Consider the following 24,475-nt stretch of genomic DNA (forward strand, 5'->3'; position numbering starts at 1 on the left):
AGTAGAAAAAAAAAAAGCCACCCACCAGAGACACAAATGGCAATGCATGCATCAGGCATGGTGCTAGGAACTTTATACACATGTAATCCTTTCAAAAATAGCTCTTTTAAGAAAAATATGACCCCTCCCCATATTAAATGAACAGAGGATATGAACATACAAGTAATTTATTCAATTAACAAATATTTATTGAGCACCTACTATGTTTTAGGCACTGTGCTAAAATCAATTCCAATGGTCAACAAATATGTGAACAAATGGTAATTTAATCATTATTGAACGAATGCAAATGTAGACAAAAGTCACTTTTCCATTTTTCACCTATTCAATGGTCTATGTTCAAAATAAATGATTCTCCAGGATTGGATGAGCGTGGCTTTGGGATCTCTTCTACTGTAGGTAGATGCACAGGTGCATAATCTTCCTGAAGGCACTTGAGCAATGTCTATAGAATGGCTTAAAATGCATACACATCTTAAAAATGGCCAACCAGGAGCAGGAAGCACTCCTAACAACCTGATTGTGGTTTCCAAATACCATTTGGGAAAGTACCAAAACACCAAAAGGAAAGAAGAGGGCTCCTTGGAAAATGGCGACTTAAAGGTGAGAGACAGGAAATGAACAAGATGAGCTTGGAACATCTTGTGGTGGCACACAGGGGGCAAATGATCAAAGACGACTGGGTCATAGCAAAAGGACACAGGAGCCAACTGGAAGAGGCTCTTCCACACCTAACATGGAGGCATTTGAGCATCACTGAGGGTGCAACTTAAATGGATTGAAACACATTAAACATCACACACACACACACGCACACGCACATACCTGCATCTAAATGCATCAGCTACCATGGCAGAATGCTGGGGGAGCCAATTCATTATTGTTATTATTTCTGAGACAGAGTTTCACACTTGTTACCCAGGTTGGAGTGCAGTGGTGCGATCTCGGCTCACTGCAACCTCCGCCTCCTGGGTTCAGGCAATTCTCCTGCCTCAGCCTCCCGAGTAGCTAGGATTACAGGCATGCACCACCACACCTGGCTAATTTTTGTATTTTTACTAGAGATAGTATTTCACCATTTTGGCCAGGTTGGTCTCGAACTCCTGACCTCAAGTAATCTGCCTGCCTTGGCCTCTCAAAGTGCTGAGATTACAGGCATGAGCCACCCTGACTGACCTCAACTCATTATTATGAAAACCAGTAAAGAGAAGGAAGCATTTATCCTGCAATTCTTTTCTTTTCCTTTTTCCTTTTTTTTTTTTTTTTTTTTTTTTTTTTTTGAGACAGAGTCTCACTCTGTCGCCCAGGCTGGAGTGCAGTGGCGCGATTTCGGCTCACTGCAACCTCCGCCTCCCAGGTTCAAGTAATTCTCCTGACTCAGCCTCCTGAGTAGCTGGGACTACCGGCGCACACCCCCAAGCCTGGCTAAGTTTTTGTATTTTAGTTGAGATGGCCATGTTGCCCAGGGTGGTCTTGAACTCCTGAGCTCATGCAATCCGCCCACCTTGGCCTCCCTAAGTGCTAGGATTACAGGGGTGAGCCAAAACGCCCAGCCTCCTGTGTTTCTTTACTTTATCATTGGTTACTAAATAGTAGCTGAAGGAAAGTTTTTTTTTTTTTTTTTGAGATGGAGTTTCACTCGTTGCCCAGGCTAGAGTGCAATGGCACGATCTCGGCTCACTGCAACCTCTGCCTCCCAGGTTCAAGCGATCCTCCTGCCTCAGCCTCCCAAGTAGCTGGGATTACAGGCATGCGCCACCATGCCCAGCTAATTTTGTATTTTTAGTAGAGACGGGGTTTCACATGTTGGTCGGGATGGTCTCAAACTCCTGACCTAAAGTGATCCACCTGCATCAGCCTCCCAAAGTGCTGGGATCACAGGTGTGAACCACCACACAAGGCCAGAAAGTTTTTCTTCAAAGAATATTCTAGCTAATAAGGAAAGAATGAATAATAAAATATTGCCATTTTGCAACCTCTAATGAACAGATTTATCAATTAAACATCAATGGTTGCCAACATCACAAAAAGAGCAACACCTAAATATTATGGCTCCTAATATTAACCACTTATAAATCTTAACAAAAAAAGAACCTCAATTTGACCAGTCCTCTCAATCTCAACTACTAATTTACAGGAAATACTAGGGATAGAGGAGCATGTTAAACTACACCATGCAGATGCAGCCAGCAAAAACCAGACTTCGAGAAGGCAAGTCCACAAGGCAAATTATCTAGTTTCTTCAAAAACAAGAAGTTGCAAAAAAAGCCAGTAAAGGAGAATAGATTGAGAATAATAGAGAAATACGAGACATATCAACTGCAATTTGAGGACATCATTTGGATCCTGGGAATTTTTTCTAAAACTGACATTTATGAAACAAAAATTTGAACACTATCATACATGTAATGGCATTAAGGTGGTAACATCATTTTTTTTTCTTTTGAGATGCAGTTTCACTCTTGTCACCCAGGCTGGAGTGCGATGGTGCAATCTCAGCTCACTGCAACCTCCGCCTTGTGTTCAAGGGATTCTCCTGCCTCGGCCTCCCAGGTAGCTGGGATTACAGGCACCCACCACCATGGCTGGCTAATTTTTGTATTTTTAGTAGAGTTGGGGTTTCACATTGGCCAGGCTGGTCTCGAGCTCTTGACCTCAGGTGATCCACCCACCTCGGCCTCTCAAAGTGCTGGGATTACAGGCATGAGCTACTGCACCAGGCCTGTTTTTTTTTTTTTAAGGAGTGAAAATATTTTCTAATGTTGTCATGTGTTTTAAAGATATGTATGAAATGTCTGTGGATGAAATCATATATCTGGTATTCAAAAATAACAGAGATGAGAGAAGTGGGTACACAGACAAAGCAAGATTGGCCATGAGCTGATAATTCTTGAAGCTGGTGATGAGGCCGCTGGAGTTCATTATAAGAGTCTGTGTATTTTTGTATATGTTCAAATTTTTTCATGATAGAAAGTTTAAAAAAGTTAGTTTTTTTTTTTTTTTTTTTGAGACAGAATCTCGCTCTGTTGCTAGCTAATTTTTTGTATTTTTAGTAGAGATGAGGTTTCACCATGTTGGCCAGGATGGTCTTTACCTCTTGACCTCGTGATCCCCCCGCCTCAGCCTCCCAAAGTGCTGGGATTTCAGGTGTGAGCCACTGTGCCCGGCCAAAAATTTACATTTTTATCTAGCATTTCCACTTCTAGGAATCTACCTTAAAGATATATTACACATGTACAAAATAATTTATGTGCAAGGGAAATATTATGGGATTGTTTGAAAGAATAAAAAATAATGGAAAGTCTGGGCACGGTGGCTCATGCCTGTAATCCCAGCACTTTTGAGAGGCCAAGGTGTGTGGGTCACTTGAGGTCAGGAGTTTGAGACCAGCCTGGCCAACATGGTGAAACCCTGTCGCTACTAAAAATACAAAAATTAGCCGGGCGTGGTAGCAGGTGCCTGTAATTCCAGCTACTCAGGAGGCTGAGGCAGCAGAATTTCTTGAATCCAGGAGGCAGAAGTTGCAGTGAGCCAAGGTCATGCCACTGCACTCCAGTGTGGGCAACAGAGTAAGACTCTGTCTCAAAAAGAAAAAAAAAAAAATGGCCGTGTGAGGTGGCTCACGCCTGTAATCTCAGCACTTTGGGAGGCTGAGGTAGGCGGATTACCTGAGGTCAGTTCGAGACCACCCTGGCCAACATGGTGAAACCCTGTCTCTACTAAAAACACAAAAATTAGCTGGGCATGGTGGCACACATCTGTAGTCCCAGCTACTTGGGAGGCTGAGGCAGGACAATCACTTGAACCTGGGAGCTAGAGGCTGCAGTAAGCTGAGATCGCAACACTGCACTCCAACCTGGGTGACAGAGCGAGACTCCGTCTCAAAAAAAAAAAAAAAATTGATAATGTTAAATAAATTATGAAACACACAGATGATGGAATCCTCAGGAGTTGTTAAAAAAAATAAGGCAGCTATATATGTACCAATATGGTCTAATCTTCAAGATGTATGCATAAGCAAAAATAGCAATGTGTTGAAATTTGCTATCATTTGTGTAAAATATTTTTATAAAGAGTACATTATGCTTTTGTAAATATTAATAATAATTATTATTCAGACGGAGTCTCCACTCTGTCGCCCAGGCTGGAGTGCAGTGGCAGGATATCGGCTCACTGCAGCCCCTGCCTCCTGGGTTCAAGTGATTCTCGTGCCTCAGCCTCCAAGTAGCTAGGACTACAGACATGAGCCACCATACCCGGCTAATTTTTGTATTTTTTAGCTGAGACAAGGTTTCACCATGTTGGCCAGGCTGGTCTCGAACTCCTGACCTCACGTGATCTGTTTTCCTCGGCCTCCCAAAGTGCTGGGATTACATGCTTATGCAAATTAAAAATCACAAACTTGGTGTTTGTGATTTTTGTAAAAATACAAGAACTTGGTGTTAGTGATTGTTCCATAAAAGGTAATGGGGTGGGAAAGGCAGAGCTATTGTATGAAGATTCACTTATGTCTGCGTACCGTGTTATAACTTTAGGCCAGGAAGTGGCTCACACCTTAATCCCAGCCCTTTGGGAGGCTGAGGTGGGCAGATCACTTGAGGTCAAGGAGTTTGAGACCAGTGTGGGCAACATGGTGAAACCCTGGCTCTACTAAAAATACAAAAATTAGCTGGGCGTGATGGTGGGCGTCTGTAATCCCAGCTACTCGGGAGGCTGAGGCAGGAGAATCGCTTGAATCCGGGAGGCGGAGGGTGCAGTAAGCTGAGATCAAACCACTGTACTCCAGCCTGGGTGAGACTCGGTCTCAAAAAACAGACAAAACAAAAAAACCCAACAACAACAAATTGTAACTTTAACAATTTTATCCTATGACTGTGCTTTAACTATTCAGAGTGACTTTTTTTTTTTTTTTTTTTTTTTTGAGACAGGGTCTCACTCTGTCACCCAGACTGGAGTGCAGTGGCACAATCTCGGCTCACTGCAGCCTCCGCCTCACTGCAGCCTCCGCCTCCCAGGTTCCAGTGATTCTCCTGTCTGAGCCTCCCAGGTAGCTGGGATTACAGGCGTGCACTACCACGCCTAGCTAATTTTTGTATTTTTAGTAGAGACGGGGTTTCACCATGTTGGCCAGGCTGGTCTCGAACTTCTAATCTCAGGTGGTGTGCCTGCCTCGGCCTCCCAAAGTGCTAGGATTACAGGAATCCTAGGAATCAATTTTGATATTTTTATAAAAATCCATATTCTCTCCAGATTTTAAAACAGAATAAAGTCATGCATAGTAAACTATTTTTAAAAAATCTTTACCCCCTTCTCATTCATAATATTTTTTCCCTAGATCACACTTGTAAATAGTCTTATTGTATTGTTAAACAAACAACCTTCAGATGAAATCTGTCTTTCCATTGTTTTCATTTTTAATAATCTTACTGCTGATTTTGGTTTATATTGTAATTTTTTCCTAACTTTGAGAGTTGACTACTCATTCATTCAACATGTTTAGTATGTGACTGGCAGTGATGAGGTGCTGGAGATCTACACATGGAGAACAAAGCCGCTAGCTTCAATTCTTAGGTTCTAATGGGAGTACAGCTTTGGCTACCCTAAACTAGTTCTCTTTTTTTTTTTGAGACAGGGTCTGCACCCAGGCTGGAGTGCAGTGGCACAATCTCGGCTCACTGCAACCTCCGCCTCCCGGGCTCAAGCAATTCTCCTGTCTCAGCCTCCTGAGTAGCTGGGACTACAGGCATGCACCACTCCACCTGGCTAATTTTTGTATTTTTAGTAGAGTCAGGGTTTCACAATGTTGGCCAGGCTGGTCTCAAACTCCTGACCTCAAGTGATCCGCCTGCCTTGGCCTCCCAAAGTGCTGGGATTACAGGTGTGAGCCACCTTACCCAGTCACTCTTCTGTTAATTTCTAATCTTCTGAATTTCTAACCTTTTGATTGAAGGCCTCATAATAATTATGCAATCCCACTATTTTTCAGAATAAATGATCGTAACAACTGGTTATGAAGACTTTTGAATATGTGATGCATTCATAAGGCTCTCACACGAACTCATCAGTGATACTAATAATAAAATTAATGACAATAGCTAGTATTTACTGAGCACTTGTGTGTGATAGGTATTACTCCTAAGGTTTTACATAAAATATTTCATTTAGTCCTCATAAAAATTCTATTAGTTAGACATAATAATCACCACTTAAAAATAAGTAAACTGGGCCGTGCATGGTGGCTCACACCTGTAATCCCAGCACTCTGGGAGGCCGATGTGGGCAGATCACGAGGTCAGGAGATCAAGACCATCCTGGCCAACATGGTGAAACCCCGTCTCTACTAAAAATACAAAAATTAGCTAGGTGTGGCGGCACGTGCCTGTAATCCCAGCTACTCAGGAGGCTGAGGCAGAAGAATCGCTCGAACCCGGAAGGCGGAGGTTGCAGTGAGCTGAGATCGCACCACTGCACTCCAGCCTGGTGACAGAGCTAGACTTTGTCTCAAAAAAAAAAAAAAAGTAAACTGAGGGACAGAGAGATTGCATAACTTGCCCAATGCTATGTAGTCTATAATCAGGCGAAGTGAGCACTGCTAAGTAAGGTATATGCCATGATGAAAGGCACAGTCATGGAATCTTTTTTTTTTTCTTTTTTTTTTTGAGACGGAGTCTTGCTCTGTCGCCCAGGCTGGAGTGCAGTGGTGCGATCTCGGCTCACTGCAAGCTCCGCCTCCCGGGTTCACGCCATTCTCCTGCCTCAGCCTCCCTAGTAGCTGAGACTACAGGCGCCCGCCACTACGCCCAGCTAATTTTTTTATATTTTTTAGTTGAGACGGGGTTTCACTGTGTTAGCCAGGATGGTCTCGATCTCCTGACCTTGTGATCCGCCCTCCTGGGCCTCCCAGAGTGCTGGGATTACAGGTGTGAGCCACTGCGCCCAGCCAGAATCTTTTTTTCTTTTTTTGAGAGAGTTTCGTCCTTGTCACCCAGGCTGGAATGCAATGGTGTGATCTCGGCTTGCTGCAACCTCTGCCTCCTGGGTTCAAACGGTTTTCCTGCCTCAGCCTCCTGAGTAGCTGGGATTACAGGCACCCGCCACCATGCCTGGCTAATTTTTGTATTTTTAGTAGAGATGGGGTTTCACCACATTGGCCAGGCTGGTCTCAAACTCCTGACCTCAAATGATCTGCTGGCCTTGGCCTCCCAAAGTGCTGGGATTACAGGCATGAGCCACCACGCCTGGCCACAGAATCTTTTAATAGGGTCATTTTTGTATTAGGAATTGTCAGAAATTTAACATGTTTTGAATGGCAAGAAGCAGCTTTTCTATATTCATTTTTTTTTTTAGCATAGATTATCTGATGCTTAGGAAACAGTGAGTGAGGCAAAAAGAATTCCCACATTTATTTAATTTTCTTTGGGTGTGAGTTTTCTGATGTTCTATGATGGAAGTGACAGGTGTTTTCTGACATTAATTACACTACATTAAAAATTACCTAGTACTGAGCCAGATGTGAACTCCACATAAAGGCTTATCTTTATCCCTCACACTCGAGGCTTTCTAACCAGTATGAATTCTGTAGTGTTCAATGAGTTGTGAGCCAAGAATAAATGCCTGCCCACACTCTCTACATTCGTAAGGTTTGATACCAGGATGAATTCTCTGATGTTCGGTAAGTTGTGAACTACGAATAAAGGCCATTCCACACTCCCTGCATTCATAGGGTTTCTCACAAGTGTGAATTCGCTGATGATGAGTCAGTTGTGAAACACGAATAAAGGCCTTCCCACATTCCTTACATTCGTAGGGTTTGTCACCTGTATGAATTCTTTGATGTTGAATGAGGTATGAGCTACGACTAAATGCCTTCCCGCAGTCCTTACATTCATAGGGTCTGTCGCCAGTATGGACTCTCTGATGTCGTGTGAGCTGCGCGTGCTGTCTGAAGGCCTTCCCACATTCCTTACACTCATAGGGTTTCTCCCCAGAATGAATTCTTTGATGTCGAGTAACTTCTGAGCTGTGAATAAAGCCCTTTCCGCATTCCTTACACTCGTAGGGTTTCTCACCAGTGTGGATTCGCTGGTGTACAGTCAGCTGTGAGTGCTGTCTAAAGGCTTTCCCGCATTCTTTACACTCATAGGGTCTGGCCCCCGTGTGGATTCTCCGATGCACAGTAAGTTGGGAGCCACGAATGAAAGCCTTGCCACAGTCTTTACATACGTAGGGTTTCTCGCCTGTGTGAGTTCTTTGATGCAGAATCAGCTGTGAATGCTGCCTAAAGGTCTTCCCACATTCTTTACATTCATAAGGTTTGACACCAGTATGAAGTCTCTGATGTAGAATAAGTTCTGACGTACGACCAAAGGCCTTCCCACAGTCCTTACAGTCATAAGGTTTCTCACCCGTGTGAATTCTCTGATGCTGAACGAGGTGTGAGGCACGGCTGAAGGCCTTCCCACATTCCTTACATCCGAAGGGTTTTTCACCAGTGTGAGTTTTCTGATGTTGAATAAGGTGTGAGCCACGGCTAAATGCTTTCCCACATTCATGACATTCCATCAGTTTCTCACCAGTCTCCCTGCTCTGACGTACGGTGTGAGACGTGTGATGCTGGAACGTGGGCATATGTCCATAGGTGATGCTCACTTGCTTAAAATAGCACTCTTCATTGACTTGTCTCTCAAACTGGCCTTTGCATTCCCAGTCAGCTCTAAAATCAGAGCCCTCCAGGTCACCGCATTTAAGGCTTTCCATTATCTCCCAGTTGAATGCCCCGATTTCAAAAATATCTTTTTGTAGAAATTTCTCACACCTGGACTCCAAGTCTGAAAAATAAGAAAAAGATAAATACAAGCTGTGATCCTTCTCTATGAGAAATAAAAAATTCTATAGTAGAGGTTGGGCGCGGTGGCTCACATCTGTAATCCCAGCACTTTGGGAGGCTGAGGTGGGTGGATCACAAGGTCGGGAGTTCACCTGGCCAAGACGGTGAAACCCTGTCTCTATTAAAAATACAAAAATTAGCCAGACATGGTGGCAGGCACCTGTAATCCCAGCTACTCAGGAGGTTGAGGCAGGAGAATCACTTGAACCTGGGAGGCAGAGGTTGCAGTGAGCTGAGATTGCGCCACTGCACTCCAGCCTGGGCGACAGAGCAAGACTCTGTTTCAGAAAAAAAAAAAAAAAAACAAACCTATAGTAGAACAGGGAGACAAAAATAAATAACCATAAAAAGTGAAGGGCTTATATACATCTCAAATATTATGCAATTTCAAAAAAGCACATGAAAGCACACTATGTGAAGAGCTCATATGGTGCCAGAAGGGAGCAAGAAGACAAATTAAGCCAGGGGTTCTCAATTTGTTTTTTTGTTTTTTGCTTTGAGACGGAGTCTTGCTCTGTCGCCCAGGCTGGAGTGCAGTGGTACAATCTTGGCTCACGCAACCTCCGCCTCCTGGGTTCAAGTGATTCTCCTGCCTCAGCCTCCTGAGTAGCTGGGATTACAGGCACCGCTACAACACCCAGCTAATTTTTGTATTTTTAGTAGAGATGGGGTTTCACCATATTGGCCAGGCTGGTCCTGAACTCCTGACCTCAAACAATCCACCCGCCCTGGCCTCCCAAAGTGCTGGGATTACAGGCGTGAGCCACCTTGCCTGGCTGAGAACATTTTTATCACTCCAAATAGAAACCCCCTACCCATTAAGCAATCATTCCCCATTCCCTATTCCCTCCGGCCCCTGGCAACCATTACTGGCAGAGAGCTACTAATTCTGTCTTTATAAATTCGCCTATTCTGGACATTTCATGTAAATAAGGCATCTATATTTTCAACACTTCCCACCACATAAAGTTGATATCGATCAAAATGAAAATCTCTGCTGAAACATTTCACTGCCTTCCCATTTCGGTGCATTTAGAATTAATTCCAAAGGCCAGGCGAGGTGGCTCATGTCTTAATCCCAGCACTTTGGGAGTCCAAGACAAGTGAATCACTTGAGGTCAGGAGTTCAAGACCAGCCTGGCCAACATGGAGAAACCCTGTCTCTACTACAAAATACAAAAATTAGCAGGCATGGTGGCAGGTGCCTATAATCCCAGCTACTTGGGAGACCGAGACACAAGAATCACTTGAACCTAGGAGGCGGAGGTTGCAGTGAGCCAAGATGGCACTACTGTACTCCAGCCTGGAAGACAGAGTGAGAGTCCATCTCAGAAAAAAAAAAAAAAAAAGAGGCTGGGTGCGGTGGCTCACGTCTAATCACAGCACTTGGGGAGACTGAGGCGGGTGGATCACCTGAGGTCGGGTGTTTGAGATCAGCCTGACCAACATGAAGAAACCCTGTCTCTACTAAAAATACAAAATTAGCTGGTCATGGTGGCACATGCCTGTAATCCTAACTACTTGGGAGGCTGAGGCAGGAGAATCACTTGAATCCGGAAGGCACAGGTTGTGGTGAGCTGAGATCGCACCACTGCACTCCAGCCTGGGTGACAGAGCAAAACTGTGTCAAAAAAAAAAAGAATTACAAACTCACTGCCATGGCTCACAGGGCTCTTGACAAAGCAGGTCCCTGCTTGTTTTTGCCACCACTCTGTCTCAGCAAGAGCAGGGCCTCTTCACATTGAACATTCTCCCCTTTCCTCCCAGTGTACAAAACCACCAGCCATCTATGAGCATGTAAAATAAATCTAGGCCTTTTCCACCTCAGATCTCTCATCAGGTTCTTCCATCTATCAAGAATCCTGTCCTGGGCTTTTTGCTGCTTTTCTCATCCTTAAGGTCTCAGATGAAAACTCACACTATTTTTTTTTTTTTTTTTTTTTGAGACAGAGTCTCACTCTGTCCCCCAGGCTGGAGTGCAGTGGCATGATCTCAGCTCACTGCAACCTCTGCCTCCCAGGTTCAAGTGATTCTCCTGCCTCAGCCTCCCGAGTAGCTGGGATTATAGGCACCTGCCACCATGCCTGGGTAATTTTTGTTTTTTTAGTAGAGATGGGGTTTCACCATGTTGGCCAGGCTGGTCTCAAACTCCTGACCTCAGGTAATCCACCCGCCTCGGCCTCTCAAAGTGCTGGGATTATGGGCGTGAGCCACTGTGCCTGGCTTGTCTTTTTTTTAATATTTGACATGGGGTCTCACCCTGTCTCCCAGGCTGGAGTGCAGTGGTGCGATCTCAGCTCACTGCAATCTCAGCCTCTGGGGTTCAAGCGATTCTCCTGCCTCAGTCTCCCGAGTAGCTGAGATTACAGGCATGTGGTGCCATGCCCGGCTAATTTTTGTATTTTTATTAGAGACAAGGTTTCACCATGTTAGCTAGGCTGGTCTCTTGAACTCCTGACATCATGTGATCCAGCCGCCTTGGCTTCTAAAAGTATTGGGATTACAGGCGTGAGCCACCATGCCCGGCAAAAACTTACACTTTCAAGAAAGCTCTCAGCCTGACAGCCCTAAACACACACCTTTATCCTTTCTCCCATTTATTGTACTCTGTCTTTGTAACACTTTTATTTGTTGTAATTAGATTTTCATTTACTTACTCATCTGCTGTTCTGTTTTTCTTGTTCCTGAATCTTCCCCAAAGGTAGAAATACTGCCTTTTTCACTAACCACTGAAACCAACCCAGCTGGGCGTGGTGGCTCATGCCTGTAATCCCAGCACTTTAGGAGGCTGAGGCAGGTGGGTCACTTGAGCTCAGGAGTTCGAGACCAGACTGGGCAACATGGTGCAACCCCATCTCTACCAAAAACACAAAAAATTAGCTGGGCATGGTGGCGGGCACCTGTTTTTCCAGGTATTCAGAAGGCTGAGGTGGGAGGATGGCTTGAGCCCCTGGACAGAGGTTCAGTGAGCTGAGAATAGTGCCACTGCACTCCAGCCTGGGCAACAGAGCGAGAACTTGTTTCAAAAAAAAAGACAAGACAGAATTTGTCAGATTGGATAAAATACCAAAATCTAGGTGCACAGTAGTAACAAGTAACACACTTTAAGACATGAAGATCTAAGGTGTTTGAAAATAAAAGGTGTGGCCGGGTGCGGTGACTCATGCCTGCAATCCCAGCACTTTGGGAGGCTGAGGTGGGCGGATCACCTGAGGTCGGGAGTTTGAGATCAGCCTGACGAACATGGAGAAACCCTGTCTCTATTAAAAATACAAAATTATCTGGGCATGGTGGCACATGCCTGTAATTCCAGCTACTCGGGAGGCTGAGGCAAGAGAATTGCTAGAACCCAGGCGGCGGAGGTTGCAGTGAGCCAAGATCGTGCCATTACACTCTGGCCTGGGAAACAAGAGCGAATCTCCATCTCAAAAAAAAAAAAAAATAGACTTTAAAAACAGAAATCATCATTTTGGGTTAAGAAGGGTAGCACTATAATCAAGAAAGTAATTCCATTCAGCAGGAAGATTTATGTTTCTAAAGTTATATACACCTAATAGCCTCCGAATATATATATTTTATTTTTATTTATTTATTTTTTGGGACAGTCTTTTTTTTTTTTTTGAGACGGACTCTCGCTCTGTTGCCCAGGCTGGAGTGCAGTGGCGTGATCTCGGCTCACTGCAAGCTCTGCCTCCCGGGTTCACACCATTCCCCTGCCTCAGCCTCCTGAGTAGCTGGGACCACAGGCGCCCGCCACCATGCCCGGCTAATTTTTTGTATTTTTAGTAGAGACGGGGTTTCACCGAGTTAGACCAGGATGGTCTCGATCTCCTGACCTTGTGATCCGCTCGCCTCGGCCTCCCAAAGTGCTGGGATTACAGGCGTGAGCCACGGCGCCCGGCCGAGACAGAGTCTTGCTCTGTCGCCCAGGCTGGAGTGCAGTGGCATAATCTTGGCTCACTGCAACCTCTGGCTCCCAGGTTCAAGCGATTCTCCTGCCTCAGACTCCCGAGTAGCTGGGGCTACAGCCGTGTGCCACCACGCCTGGCTAATTTTTTGTATTTTTTAGTAGAGAAGGGTTTTCACTGTGTTAGCCAGGATTGTCTTGATCTCCTGACCTCGTGATCTGCCCGCCTTGGTCTCCCAAAGTGCTGGGATTACAGGCGTGAGCCACCGCGCCTGGCCCAGCCTCCAAACATATAATGCAAAATTCAAAAGACACACAAGAAGAAATTAACAAAATCATCATCTAGGAGATTTCAATTCACCTTTCTCAGAAATAGGCCAAGATGATAAAAATTTATAAAGAATATAAATTTAGGGGCCAGGCGTAGTGGCTCACGCCTGTAATCCCAGCACTTTAGGAAGCCAAGACAGACAGATCACGAGGTCAGAAGTTCGAGACCAGCCTGGCTAACACAGTGAAACCCGTCTCTACTAAAAATACAAAAAATTAGCCTGGCATGGTGTTGTGCGCCTGTAGTCCCAGCTACTCAGGAGGCTGAGGCAGGAGAATCACTTGAACCCGGGAGGCAGAGGTTGCAGTGAGCTGAGATCCCGCCACTGCACTCCAGCCTGGGTGACAAAGTGAGACTCAAGGGCTTCAAGGAAAAATAAAAGAGAGAGAGACAAAAAAGTTAAAAACAACAAAAACAAAAAAACTCCAAGAACAGATGAGAGGGCCGCATGTGGTGGGTCATGCCTGTAACCCCAGCACTTTGGGAGGCTGAGGCGTGCAGGTCAGTTGAGGTCAGGAGTTCGAGCTCAGCCTGGCCAATGTGGTGAAACCCCGTTTCTACTAAAATTGCTAAAATCAGCCGGGCATGGTGGCGGGTGCCTGTAGTCCCAGCTACTCAAGAGGCTGAGGCAGGAGAATCTCTTGAACCTGGGAGGTGGAGGTTGCAGTGAGCTGAGATCATGCCACTGCATTCCAGCCTGGGGGACAGAGTGAGACTCCATCTCAAAAAAAAAAAAAAAAAAACAGATGAGCGAATAAACAAAGTGCGTGTATAATATATACACATGTATATTAATATTTATACATGTATATATCTACACATACACATACAATGGAATATTATTCAGCCATAAAAAGAATAAAATTCAGAGACATCCTACAACTTGGATAAAACATTATGCTTAGTGAAATAAGCCAGATACAAAAGGCCACATACTGGATGATTTACATGAGATACCTAGAATAGGCAAATTCATACAGACAAAAAGTAGAACAGAGGTGACCAGGGACTGGAGGAAGGAAAATAGAGTTATTGTTTAATGGGTAGAGAGTTTCTGTTTGGGATGATGAATAAGCTCTGGAAACAGAATGTATGGTGTTGTGAATGAACTAAATGCCACTGAATTATAAACTTAGCCAGGCATGGTGGCATGTGCCTGTAGCACCAGCCACTTGGGAACCTGAGGTGGGAGGATGGCTTGAAACTGGGAGGCAGAGGTTGCAGTGAGCCAAGATCATGCTACTACACTCCAGCCTGGGCAACAGGGGCAGAACCTGTCTCACAAAAATAAATAAATAAATAAATAAATATTATGTAATTTTTTTTTTTTCCTCTTTTTGGAGACGGAGTCTCGCTCTGTCGTCGAGGCTGGGAGTGCAGTGGTGTGATCTTGGCTCACTGCAACCTCCGCCTCCCGGGTTCAAACAATTTTCCTGCCTCAGCCTCCCGAGTAGCTGGGATGACAGGCATGTGCCACCATGCCCGGCTAAATTTTTTTTTGTACTTTTCGTAGAGATGGGGTTTCACCACGTTGGCCAGGCTGGCCTGGAACTCCTGATCTCAGGTGATCCGCCCACCTCAGCCTCCCAAAGTGCTGGGATTACAGGCATGAGCCATCGCGCCTGGCCCCTTATGTAATGTATATTTTATCACAATTTTTAAAAATCTAATAAATAAAAGATTATTATTTTTCAGAACTGCAAGAAATTAGAAAACACACCAACCAAATATTCTGTGAAAGACAAGAACACTTTTATGGAATCAATAGCAATAGGTCTAATATTTTAATACGGAATTACAGTAGAGTCGTACCCATAAACTTGTTTTTGTTTTATTTTGTTTTGTTTTGTTTTTGAGATGGAGTCGTTCTATTGCCAAGGCTGGAATAAAGATGCACAATCGATCTTGGTTCCTTGAAACCTCCGCCTCCCGGGTTCAATCAATTCTCTTGTCTCAGCCTCCCGAGTAGTTGGGATTACAGGCACCTGCCACCACACATGGCTAATTTTTGTATTTTTAGTAGAGATGGGGTTTTGCCATGTTGGCCAGACTGGTCTTGAACTCCTGACCTCAAGTGATCCACCTATTGGTCTCCCAAAGTACTGGGATTACAGGCGTGTGCCACCGTGCCGGTCCATACATTGTTAATTTATGCATATTCAGTTAACTTTGCTCAAAAAAATACATACAGAATGTGGTAGGTGGGATAATGGCACTCAAAGATGTCTGTGTCTTTATTCCTGGAACCTATGAATGTTATGTCACACAGCAAGGGGAGTTGGAATTCAGATTGCTATTCAGGGCAGGGCACAGTGGCTCACACCTGTAATCCCAGCACTCTGTGAGGCCGAGGAGGGTGGATCACCTGAGGTCGGGAGTTTGAGACCAGTCTGACCAACATGGATAAACCTGGTCTCTACTAAAAATACAAAATTAGCCAGGGGTGGTGGTGGGCGCCTCTAATCCCAGCTACTCGGGAGGCTGAGGCAGGAGAATCACTTGAACCCGGGAAGCGGAGGTTGCGGTGAGTGGAGATCTCGCCATTGCACTCCAGCCTAGACAACAAGGGCGAAACTCCGTCTCAAAAACAAAACAAAACAAACAAACAAAAAATGCTAATCAGTTGACCACCACGAGATGGCGAGATTATCCTGGTTTATCTGGGCAGACACAATGTCTTCACAAGGGTCCTTAGAAGTGAAAGTGGGAAGGTCAGGTGCGGTGGCTCATGCCTGTAATCCCAGCACTTGGGAGCTTTGGGAGGCCTAGGTGGGTGGATCACTTGAGGTCAGGAGTTTGAGACCAGCCTGGCCAACATGGCGAAATCCTGTCTCTACTAAAAATACAAAAATTAGCTGGGTGTGGTGGTGCACTTCTGTATTCCCAACTACTTGGGAAGCTGAGGCAGGAGAATTGCTTGAACCTGGGAGGCTGAGGTTGCAATGAGCTGAGATTGTGCCACTGCACTCCAGCCTGGGTGACTCTAGTCTGGGTGACAGAGTGAGACTGTCTCAAAAAAAAAAACCATAAAAACAAACTTTTTCTGTTAAGGGCCCGATGGTAAAAGTTTTAGGGTTTGTGGAACACATAAAGTCTCTCCACATATTCTTTTTTTCTTTTAACACTTTCAAAATATCAAAACTGTTCTTGGCTCTAGAGCTGTATGAAAAACTGGTTATGGACTGCATTTGACCTACAGATTGCAGTTTGCCGACCCCTGGTCTAGGGCACAGGGAAGTAAAAGATGGTAAAGAGCTTAAGGTCTTGCTTTGCTCAGAAAAAGTTCAAAGATACGATTTCCTACTATTTTTCTTTCTTTCTTTCTTTCTTTTTTTTTTTTTTCCTGAGATGGAGTCTCGCTCTTGTTGCCCAGGCTGGAGTGCAGTGGGGCGATCTCGGCTCTCTGCAATCTCTGCCTCCCGGACCATTTTTCAATAAAAGGAGCCAGCACTCTTTTGAGAACTGGCTAATTTCAGGGCTGAGGCAGGAAAAATCTGAAATAACCACGGAACATCCTGTGGTACCAGAAAATGTGGAAGTACATAAAAGGGAATGAGGGTGTGTTGAGAGAACCCAGGAGCCAAGCTTAATAAGTTCTCAAGGGCCAAAGCCTGAACAATTCGAGCAATGAACTAAACAATGAAAGTAATGACTACAGCCCATAGAATAAAATAAATACCCACGAACTCATCGAAATATAAAGAAATCATTGAATGAATAAGTGAATGGGAGAGGGCTAGGGACAGTTCTTCCTTACTGAAGAATTCCAATTAATAAATGGTGAAGGAATAAGGGACACAGAAAATCAACATTAGACAAGTGACAGAGTAATAACTGGTGCAGACAAGGTCCAGTGATGGATGCCAAAATCAGGGGGTGGAAAGAGGAAAAGCAGCACATTTGCCTAGTGTGAAAGTATTTTGCCATAAGATATTTATCAATTACAGATGGAAACTTTACAGGGGAGAAACAAGAGAGGCCCTATCTTACCAAGTGATCAAAGTGAACAGCACCTATCTTTTTTTTTTTTTTTTTTTTTTCTGAGACGGAGTCTTACTCTGTTGCCTAGGCTGGAGTGCAGTGGCGTGATCTCGGCTCACTGCAACCTCCGCCTCCCGGGTTCAAGTGATTCTCCTGCCTCAGCCTCCTGAGTAGCTGGGACTACAGGTACCCACCACCAGGCCCAGCTAATTTTTATATTTTTAGTAGAGATGGAGTTTCACCATATTGGCCAGGCTGGTCTCGAACTGCTGACGACCATGTGATCCGCCCACCTTGGCCTCCCAAAGTGTGAACAGCACCTATCTTACCAAGTGATCAAAATGAACAGCACCAGTAATAAGTCATGTCGATGTCTGATATGTGATATACAGAGAAGAACACAACATCACTTCTGTGATATTCTTGCTAAAATGCAGAATCTCACTGAGAGAAAACATTAGACAAACGTAAAGTGAGAGACAATCTACAAAAAAATACTCATTAAGAGGATCAGCTGGCTGGGTGCGGTGGCTCATGCCTGTAATCCCAGCACTTTGGGAGGTTGAGGTGGGCAGGTTACTTGAGCTCAGGAGTTTGAGACCGGCCCGGCCAACATAGTGAAACCCTGTATCCACTGAAAATACAAAAATTAGCTGGGTGTGGTAGCATGCACCTGTAATCCTAGCTACTCAGGAGGCTGAGACAGGAGAATTACTTGAACCTGGGAGGCGGAGGTTTTAGTAGAGATAGGGTTTCACCATGTTGGCCAGGCTGGTCTTGAACTCCTGGCTTCAAGTGATCTGCCCAACTTGGCCTCCCAAAGTGCTGAGATTACAGGCACGGGCCACCGTGCCCAGCCAATAAAATGTTTTTTTTTGGTTTGTTTTTTGAGATAGACTTTCACTTTTGTCGCTCAGGCTGGAGTGCAATGGCATGATCTCAGCTCACTGCAATCTCCACCTCCCAGGTTCAAGAGATTCTCCTGTCTCAGCCTCCCGAGTAGCTGGAATTAACAGGCACCCACCACCATGCCTAGCTAATTTTTGTATTTTTTTTTTTTTTTTGAGATGGAGTCTCACTTTGTCGCCCAGGCTGGAGTGCAGTGGCGCGATCTCGGCTCACTGCAAGCTCCGCCTCCCGGGTTCACGCCATTCTCCTGCCTCAGCCTCTCGAGTAGCTGGGACTACAGGCGTCCGCCACCACACCTGGCTAATTTTTTGTATTTTTAGTACAGACAGGGTTTCACCACGGTCTCGATCTCCTGACCTTGTTATCCGCCTGCCTCGGTCTCCCAAAGTGCTGGGATTACAGGCGTGAGCCACTGTGCCTGGCCAATTTTTGTATTTTTAGTAGAGACGTGGTTTCACCATGTTAGCCAGGATGGTCTCGATCTCCTGAACTCGTGATCTGCCCGCCTTGGCTTCCCAAAGTGCTGGGATTACAGGTGTAAGCCACTGCGCCCGGCCGAAAATAAGTTTTTCTAAGGGATGAAGACACTTGTAGAAAAAAGGATCTAGCTAGGTACCGTGGCTCACACCTGTAATCTCACTTTGGCCTCCCAAAGTGGGAGGATCGCTTAAGCCCAGGAGATGGAGGCTGCAGTGAGCTATGATCATGCCACTGCACTCCAACATGGGTGACAGAGTGAGATCCTGTCTCTTAAAAAAAAAAAAAGGATACAAAGTACAGGTAAAAAGGTGGCTACTGGGGAAGAAATAGGTACATCTCTTTTTAAAAAGAAAGGAAAATGTGAGAGAACAGAGAAGAATTAATGGGAGTAGGCCAAGGTTCTCTTGGGAGCTGATGCTAATAAAGTCTTTACTCGCCACATCTTCACGTTTCAGGCCTTTCTTCCACAGTAGGGCTTTGAGGGAACTTCCCACAGTAACTCAAGTTACTCCTGTCAGTCGACTCACCCAGGGACCTTCCCCTGTCAAAATCGGCCCTAGCTCACCTGGGTACCATGGTCCTGTCACATCATTTGCAATCATCCAGGGCTCTTTCCCTTGCTCCAATAAGGAGACGACATCAGGCTTAGAAATGGAGAGTCCTGTTTACAGGAAAAGAAACGGGGTGTGATCAGATTGCTCCAAAATCCAAACCCAGTTCCCAGGTCACCATGGAAAAGACGCAATCACAAGGCAGGCGGAAGGTTGTACAAAGGATGGGAAGACCGAGGTGCCCAGCAGAATGACTTGTTTCCAATTCCACAAAGTACAAAACAATTTTTCAGTCACCAGAAATTCAGTCAGAAACTTGTAAGTTACCCTAGAAATTCACAGTGAAGAAACCAGAAATTCCAGAAGGCTAGTCCTGAATTATGTGGAGTAAATGTGTGGTGATCACTCTCCATGAACCCCTCCTTCCCCTCCAATCTATTCCTTGATGCTCCTGGCCTTGTTCTGTGCCTGGCACTGGGATCCCGACAGCTCACCGTAAGGACTGCATTACCCATGCCCTCTGGCTTCTCACTGGCTTTGGCAGACAGAAAGCATCAGCTGGAGATCAGCAGACAGGAGGAGAGAGAGCACCAGGCATTTCTTACCCTCCTCTCTCCCTCCTTTGACCCAGGAGCTCTGGAAGTAGCTACAGCTATTGCTGGCCGGGCCTCTCTCTATGGTTGTAGTTTGCAGCGTCTCCTGTGACAGTTTCCTCTCCTCACCCGTTTAGGCAGAGATGGAAACGGCACCCCATGGTTGTAGTCCCTGGTGCCTTGCCTTCCGTCTGGCCTGTGTGATACAATCTCCTTACCTAGTGAGGCCAAGTGACCAAAGTTCTCCAGAGTCACCTCCCTGTACAAGTCCCTCTGAGCAGGTTCCAGGCATTTCCATTCTTCCAGAGAGAACTCTATGGCCACGTCCCTGAATGTCACCAGTCCCTGAAACAATAAACCCACGCATTAGTGTACATTAAGAAACTTTTTTCACTTTTTATTGTGAAAATTTTCAAGATGCACAAAAGTACAGAGAATAGTGTACAGTAATGACCCCCCCATATGCATCAGTCTGCTTCAACAGTTAACAAGGTGCACCGTTTTATCTCTTCCCTTCTATCTTTTATTCCCCATGTACTGTGAGGCAAATCCCACAAGCCAAACATCATAATACTTCACCCACCGATACTTTAGTATCCAACAGATTATCGACTTCTTTTAGAAAAACACATAATAATAAGAATATCATTATCATACTTAATAAAAGTATCAATAATTTCCCAATCAACAAATTAAATTCTAATTGCCCCAATGTTCTCAATTTTTTTTCTTTTCTTTTCTTTTTTTGAGACAGAGTTTCGCTCTTGTTGCCCAGGCTAGAGTGCAATGGCATGATCTCAGCTCACCGCAACCTCTGCCTCCTGGGTTCAAGTGATTCTCCTGCCTCAGCCTCCCAAGTAGCTGGGATTACAGGCATGTGCCACCACACCTGGCTCATTTTGTATTTTTAGCAGAGATGGGGTTTCTCCATGTTGGTCAGGCTGGTCTCAAACTCCTGACCTCAGGTGATCCATCCACCTCGGCCTCCCAAAGTGCTGGGATTACAGACGTGAGCCACCACGCCTGGCTTCTTTTTTTTTTGAGACCAAGTCTCACTCTGTTACCCAGGCTGGAGTGCAGTGGTGCGTGGAGTGCAGTGGTGCATGGAGTGCAGTGCAGTGCAGTGGAATGGAGTGCAGCGGCTCACTGCAACCTCTGCCTCCCAGGTTCAAGCAATTCTCCTGCCTCAGCCTCCCAAGTAGCTGGGTTACAGGCGCCTGCTACCACACCCAGCAAATGTTTTTTGTATTTTTAGTAGAGACGAGGTTCCTCCATGTTGGCCAGGCTGGTCTCAAACTCCCGGCCTCAAGTGATCTGCCTGACTTGACCTCCCAAAGTGTTGGGATTATAAGCATGAGCCACTGCATCTGGCCTCAATTTTTTTTTTTTAAGACCAGTCACCCAGGCTGGAGTACAGTGGTGTTTTCATGGCTCACTGCAGCCTCGACCTAAGCTCAAGCAATCCTCCCATCTCAGCCTCCCAAGTAGCTGGGACCACAGTGTGCGTGTGCCACCATGCCCAGCTAATCTTTATATTATTTGTGGAGGGGGGGGGTCTCACTATGTTGCCCAGGCTGGTCTTGAGTTCCTGGGCTCAAGCGATCCTTCCACCTGGGCCTCGCAAAGTGCTGGGATTATGGGTGTGAGCCACTGTGCCCAGCAGTGATTTTTCTAAATTGACAAATTCAGTATTTACCAAAAGTGATTTCGGAGTTTCACTCTTGTTGCCCAGGCTAGAGTGCAATGGTGTGATCTCGGGTCACCGCAACCTCCGCCTCCCGGGTTCAAGTGATTCTCCTGCCTCAGCCTCCCAAGTAGCTGGGATTACAGGCACCCGCCACCACACTCTGCTAATTTTTGTATTTTTAGTAGAGATGGGGTTTCTCCGAGGCAGGCGGATCACCTGAGTTCGAGAGTTTGAGACCAGCCTGACCACCATGGAGAAACCCTGTCTCTACTAAAAATACAAAATTAGCCAGGTGTGGTGGTGCATGCCTGTAATCCCAGCTACTCAGGAGGCTGAAGTAAGAGAATCGCTTCAACCTGGGAGGTGGAGGCAGAGGCTTCAGTAAGCCGAGATCATGACATTGCACTCCAACCTGGGCAATGAGAGCAAAACTCCGTCTTCAAAAAAAAAAAAAAAAGGAAAAAGAAAAAGAAACATTTGAATTAGCAGAGTTCCTGCCTTCTGGATTTGGGGGATTGCATCTTTGTGGTATAGTTTCACAGGTGCTTTATTTCCATATTCCCTGTGAAACGGTAGTTAGATCTGGGGGTCTGATTTCCATTTTTGAGGGAAGGGCATTAATGTGTCAGGGATGGTGATGTGTGCTTCCTGTAGCATCCATTAGGAGGCACATAATGACTGGATGCCCCCCCCCTTTTTTTTTTTTTTGAGACAGGGTCTCACTCTGTCACCCAGGCTGGAGTGTGGTAGCACAATTGCGGCTCACTGGAGCCTTGACCTCCCAGCTCAAGCTATCCCCCTGCCTCAGCCTCCCAAGCAGCTGGCACTAAAGGTGTGCACCACCACACCCAGCTATTTTTTTGTTTTTTGTAGAGATGGGGTCTCACTATGTTGTCCAGGCTGGTCTTGAATTCCTGGACTCAAGTGATCCATCCACCTTGACCTACCAAAGTGCTGGGATTATAGGTGTGGCCCTATTTTTTTAAGACACAGAGTCTTGCTCTGTCACCCAGGCTAGAGTGCAGTGGTGCAATCATGGCTCACTGCTGCCTCAAATTCCTGAGCTCAAGCAATCCTCCCACCTCAGCCTCCCAAGTGACTAGGACTACAGGCACATGTCACCATACTAAGCTATTTTTTTTATTATTTTTTGTATAAGTGGGGTCTTGCTATATTGCCCAGGCTGGTCTCAAACTTCTAGGCTCAAGCAATCCTCCCACCTTGGCCTTCCAAAGCACTGGGATTAAAGGTTGAGCCACAGTGCCTGTCTTGTCCTATTTTGTTTTGTTTTATTTTGTTTTTTGAGATGGAGTCTCTCCCTGTTGCCCAGGCCGGAGTGCAGTGGCATGATTTCAGCTCACTGCAAACTCCATCTCCCAGGTTCAAGTGATTCTCCTGCCTCAGCCTCCCAAGTAGCTGGGATTACAGGTGCATGCCACCACGCCCGGCTAATTTTTTATTTTTTATTTTTTGAGACGGAGTCTCACTTTGTCGCCCAGGCTGGAGTGCAGTGGCACAATCTTGGCTCACTGCAACCTCCACCTCCTGGGTTCAAGCGATTCTCCTGCTTCAGCCTCCCAAGTAGCTGGGATTACAGGTGCATGCCACCACTCTTGGCTAATTTTTGTATTTTTAGTAGAGACAGGGTTTCACCACGTTGACCAGGCTGGTCTTGAACACCTGACCTCAGGTGATCTGCCTCGGCCTCCCAAGGTGCTAGGATTACAGGCATGAGCCACCATGCCTGGCCCCTAATTTTTGTATTTTTATTAGAGATGGGGTTTCACCATATTGGCCAGGCTGGTTGCGAACTCCTGACCTCAAGGGATCTGCCCCCCTCGGCCTTCCACAGTGCTGGGATTACAGGCGTGAGCCACTGTGCTTGGCCATCTGTCCCTTTTTTTTTTTTTTTTTTTTGAGAAAGAGTCTCGCTCTGTCACCCAGGCTGGAGTGCAGTGGCGTGATCTCGGCTTACTGCAATCTCCACCTCCCAGGTTCAAGCAATTCTCCTGCCTCAGCCTCCCGAATAGCTGGGACTACAGGCGCGTGCCACCACGCCTGGCTAATTTTTTGTATTTTTAGTAGAGACGGGGTTTCATCATGTTGGTCAGGCTGGTCTCGATCTCCTGACCTCGTGATCTGCCTGCCTCGGCCTCCCAAAGTGCTGGGATTACAGGCGTGAGCCACCGTGCCCAGCCCACCTGACCCATTTTAAATGAGGTTAAAATTGATGAGTAGGGTCACGTTTTGACAAGCTGATTCATCCAGGAAATATCTTCATGAGGAGATGAAGAAGAATTTTTTTTTTTTTTTTTTTTTTTTTTTGAGACAGAGTCTTGCTCTGTCACCCAGGCTGGAGTGCAGTGGCGTGATCTCAGCTCACTGCAACCTCTGCCTCCTGGGTTCAAGCGATTCTTCTGCTTCAGCCTCCTGAGTAGCTGAGATTACAGGTGTGCGCCACCACACTCAGCTAATTTTTGTATTTTTAGTAGAGACGGGGTTTCACCATGTTAGTCAATCTCGAACTCCTGACCTTATGATACACCCGCCTTGGCCTCCCAAGGTGTTGGGATGACAGGCGTGAGCCACTGCACCCAGCCTAATTTTGACGTTTAATATTTTGTTTTGTAGAGACAGAATCTCACTATATTACCCAGGTTGGTCTCAAACTCCTGGTCTCAAGTGATTCTCCCGCCTCAGCCTCCCAAAGCACTGGGATTACAGGCCTGAGCCACTGCACCCAGCCAAGGACATTATGAGGAGATGAAGAAGGAGATAATACAGCGTGACGGAATCTAGAGTTGCAGGCCTGTGCCATGAAGGAAGTGTCACAGTTATATGACTAGAGGTCTGTATGTTCTTGAGCATTCCTGTGGCTACAGATAAAACTATCTGCAGACAGCAAGACACTTGTATCTTCCATGATCTGGGAATGAGCAGGGAAGAGCTAAGCGGGGTCCCATAAATAAGCGAAATAGAGAAATACACAAAACACCCAGCAAACCTGGGCCTGGCAAATATAATGTGTTTCAAAAATGAGTCCGGGCTGGGCGTGGTGGCTTATGCCTATAATCCCAGCACTTTGGGAGGCTGAGGCAGGTTGATCACTTGAGGCCAGGAGTTCAAGACCAGCCTGCCAGCTGTGCATG

General features: G+C 45.8%; 1 protein-coding gene across 3 annotated transcripts in view; it reads right to left on the reverse strand.

The window, feature by feature from the left end:
* Positions 1-7,300: 7,300 nt before the first annotated feature.
* ZNF565 (zinc finger protein 565) overlaps positions 7,301-24,475 on the reverse strand; it is a 37,436-nt gene continuing 20,261 nt past the window's right edge. For all 3 annotated transcript variants that reach the window (XM_024237019.3, XM_009232491.4, XM_054540231.2), the window contains 3 exons: positions 19,858-19,984; positions 19,061-19,156; positions 7,301-8,828 (listed from right to left, as the gene is read on the reverse strand). In XM_024237019.3, the coding sequence (XP_024092787.2) occupies positions 7,561-8,828; positions 19,061-19,156; positions 19,858-19,984 (1,491 nt within the window). In that variant the 3' untranslated portion in view covers positions 7,301-7,560. The remainder of the gene's footprint in view (positions 8,829-19,060; positions 19,157-19,857; positions 19,985-24,475) is intronic.

This window comes from Pongo abelii, chromosome 20 (genome assembly GCF_028885655.2).
Source record: "Pongo abelii isolate AG06213 chromosome 20, NHGRI_mPonAbe1-v2.0_pri, whole genome shotgun sequence".
Taxonomy (NCBI): Eukaryota; Metazoa; Chordata; class Mammalia; order Primates; family Hominidae; genus Pongo; species Pongo abelii.